Source organism: Amyelois transitella, chromosome 7 (assembly GCF_032362555.1).
Source record: "Amyelois transitella isolate CPQ chromosome 7, ilAmyTran1.1, whole genome shotgun sequence".
Classification (NCBI taxonomy): Eukaryota; Metazoa; Arthropoda; class Insecta; order Lepidoptera; family Pyralidae; genus Amyelois; species Amyelois transitella.
In genome coordinates this window covers 1203749-1206848 of record NC_083510.1, presented here as the reverse complement: position 1 = coordinate 1206848, position 3100 = coordinate 1203749, and the positions used below count along the sequence as shown (strand labels likewise).

At 38.9% G+C, this 3100-nt stretch overlaps 1 protein-coding gene across 1 annotated transcript; it reads left to right on the top strand.

Annotated features, from left to right (window-relative positions):
• The first annotated feature begins 1168 nt into the window (after positions 1-1168).
• LOC106143491 (spidroin-1-like) lies at positions 1169-2610 on the top strand. The gene is made up of 2 exons (XM_013345603.2): positions 1169-1199; positions 1682-2610. Exons 1-2 carry the CDS (start codon positions 1169-1171, stop codon positions 2608-2610), a joined length of 960 nt encoding a protein of 319 aa, XP_013201057.2.
• Positions 2611-3100: the final 490 nt, after the last annotated feature.

The following is a 3100-nucleotide window of genomic DNA, read 5'->3' as shown; positions in this document are numbered from 1 at the left end:
TAATTTTTATTAATTTAATATTAATATTGAATCTATCGAATCTAAAAATATTTGAATCGAAATTCTATTATTTAGTCAAACAGATGAACGTGGCCTAACAGTTTTGACTGTTGGCTATATCTATCCCGCTAGAGATATAGACGTGATTATATGAATGAATAAGATATGTAAATAAACTCTAATCTTCTATAATATATCTTCTTCTTTCCGTGTGGTTCCCGGCACCAATACAAAAAAGAATAGGACCACTCCATCTCTTTCCCATGAATGTCGTAAAAGGCAACTAAGGGATATGCTTACAAAGTTGGGATTCTTTTTTAGGCGATGGGTTAGCAACCTATCACTATTTTATACCTAAATGATAGAATTGCGATATCTTATTTACATGGGAAGAAACTATAAGGTGCAAGACAAATAAACCCGTTCCCTATAGTAACATAACGCAGCGATCCCGCCTCTTACCTGTACTTCGTTATCCCAATGTATTGACTTCTCGGATATAGAGGTAAACCTGCCGGGTGATGACGTCATGTCGACTATTGGAATTTATTGGAATTATCTGCATTTATTGTTTAGGAGGTTAATACTTGAAGATTTTAGTTGTAATGTTGGTACAGTGTGGTTCCCGGCATCAATATAAAAAGTATAGGATCACTCCATCTTTTCCCTTGCCTGTTGTAAAAGGCGACTACAATTTTTAAACATAGAAATAACGTGAGTAATTCTAATCAATGATAAACATTGTGAAAAATAACAAAAGAAGATCACCATTTTTAAACATAGAAAGGCGACTACAATTTTAAACGTAGAAATAACGTGAGTAATTCTAATCCATGATAAACATTGTGAAAAATAACAAAAGAAGATCACCATTTTTCCTCAATTAAATAATTACTTTTTTTTGTAAGCGGCCAGTGCGTAAATTAAATAATACATTTTTTAATAATAATAAAGTTTTTTTAATTAAGATTAAAATTACTTTCATTATCTTACGATGTGATCATAATATGACTTTAATTTAAAATTGTTGCCCAAACATTTTTCAATCAAAAATAATGTACAATTGAACCGTGTAAAGTGATTTTAAAACATTTAAGATTAGTTTTTTTTCTGTATAAATAGTGTCGATCATCCAAGTGCAGGTATCACAGACCATTTGTAGCACAAAATGGTTTCCAAGATCTCTGTCGTCCTCCTGGGTAAGTAGATTTATTAAATTTTTCTGTTTTTAAATAAATGTCTAATATTTGGTGCCGCATGGTTCCCGGCGCTAACAGAAAAAAAAATAGAACCACTTTACCTCTTTTTCTAATGACCGGGCAAATTCAAGAGAGAAAATCTTAAGCGGACCCTAGGGTCTAGGCCTAAACATTGCAGGGTACCAACCTAGGACCACGCTAAAATTAAATAATTTTTTCTTGTGCCGTGTGGTTCCCGGCACCAATATAAAAAATTTCATCATTTCCCATGGATCTAGTAGACGACTAAAGAATATGCTTATAAACTTGGGATTCTTATTTACGGCGATTGGCTAGCAACCTGTCACTATTTGAATCTCAATTCAATCATAAAGCCAAACACCTGAACGTGGCCTGTCAGTCTTTCAAGACTGCTGGCTCTGTCTACCCCGCAAGGGATATAGACGTGACTATAAGTATGTCATTTTTTATTTGGTTTCCAGGCTTCTTTTGCGCCGTAAACTGCAACCCGTTGGGGGCAACTTCAGTTTGCGAATCAGCTCCGAACCTTGGCCTGGGGCTTGGAGGTTACAGCCTTGGAGTACCTGCGGCCACTACGGTATGCGAGTCCGCACCCAATGTAGGCCTCGGCTTGGGCTACGGCTTAGGAGGACTAGGACCCCTGGGCGGTGCTACAACTGTCTGTGAATCTGGACTTGGCTATCCATTAGGACTGGGTTATGGTGGGCTGGGCCCTATAGGTTATGGTGGGCTGTATGGACTAGGAGGCCTAGGTGGGTTAGGAGGTCTAGGCGGATTGGGCTATGGAGGGCTTTATGGATTAGGCGGTTTAGGACTCCTAGGCTATGGAGGTTTGGGCCTAGGCGGTTTGGGCGTAGGAGGAGCGACGACTGTATGTGAATCTGCCCCTAATGTTGGGTATGGCCTCAATGGATTTGGTTTAGCTGGTTTGGGATTAGGTGGATTAGGCTACGGTGGCTTAGGATTAGGTGGGGCAACCACTGTATGCGAATCGGCTCCTAATGTTGGGTATGGCCTAGGAGGTCTCGGATTGGGCGGTTTGGGATTAGGTGGATTGGGCCTCGGTGGCTTAGGATTAGGTGGGGCTACCACTTTATGCGAATCGGCTCCTAACCTAGGTTTTGCTGGACTCGGTGGACTAGGATTAGGTGGTGTTGGTTTGGGAGGAGCAACCACTGTGTGCGAATCATCACCTAATCTGGGTTTGGGCCTTAATGCTCTTGGCCTCGGTGGTCTTGGTCTGAACGGATACGGTCTGGGTGGATTAGCACCTTTGGGTGGCGCAACATCTGTATGCGAAAGTGCTCCTAATGTGCTGGGCTTCGGCGGTCTAGGTCTTGGCGGGCTAGGTGGACTGGGCTATTACGGTTTAGGAGTACCTTTTTTATAGATTCATCAACGACCTCTTATTCGTCCAACGCTAGATCGATCAATATGCCCTTTTCAACATTCCAGTCCTATGATACGAACAATAGAGGGCAGCACACTCGCGTTGGCTTAATTTGAGGACAGATCTTCAACAAACCTCATATTATTAATGGCATGATGAAAAAATACTTCAATTTTGCATCGGAAAAATTTCAAATTTATTCTTTAAATTCTTTAGCGAATTACATAGAAGGTCAATCAACTTTGAAACGAAGGTGGTTAACTTATTAATTGCACTATTTAAATGTATGAAAATATTTTATTATTATCTGTGTTTTGTAATATTATGACTGACAGTAGATGCAAATTGGATAGAAAAAAAAATGTAATCTTATTTTATTTGATTTGGAAATTGACTTCTTTCAATTAGTCAGAATATGTATTTGAAATTTAATAAAATATATGTATTTGAAATGTAAAAATCGTATTTAATTTTCTTAACCCACAAAATC

Bases quoted from the DNA above. Each gene is read 5' to 3' on its own strand.
- LOC106143491 (XM_013345603.2), top strand. From the start codon at position 1,169: ATGGTTTCCAAGATCTCTGTCGTCCTCCTGG. The intron at 1,200-1,681 runs GTAAGTAGATTT...TTTGGTTTCCAG, and splicing joins GATCTCTGTCGTCCTCCTGG to GCTTCTTTTGCGCCGTAAAC.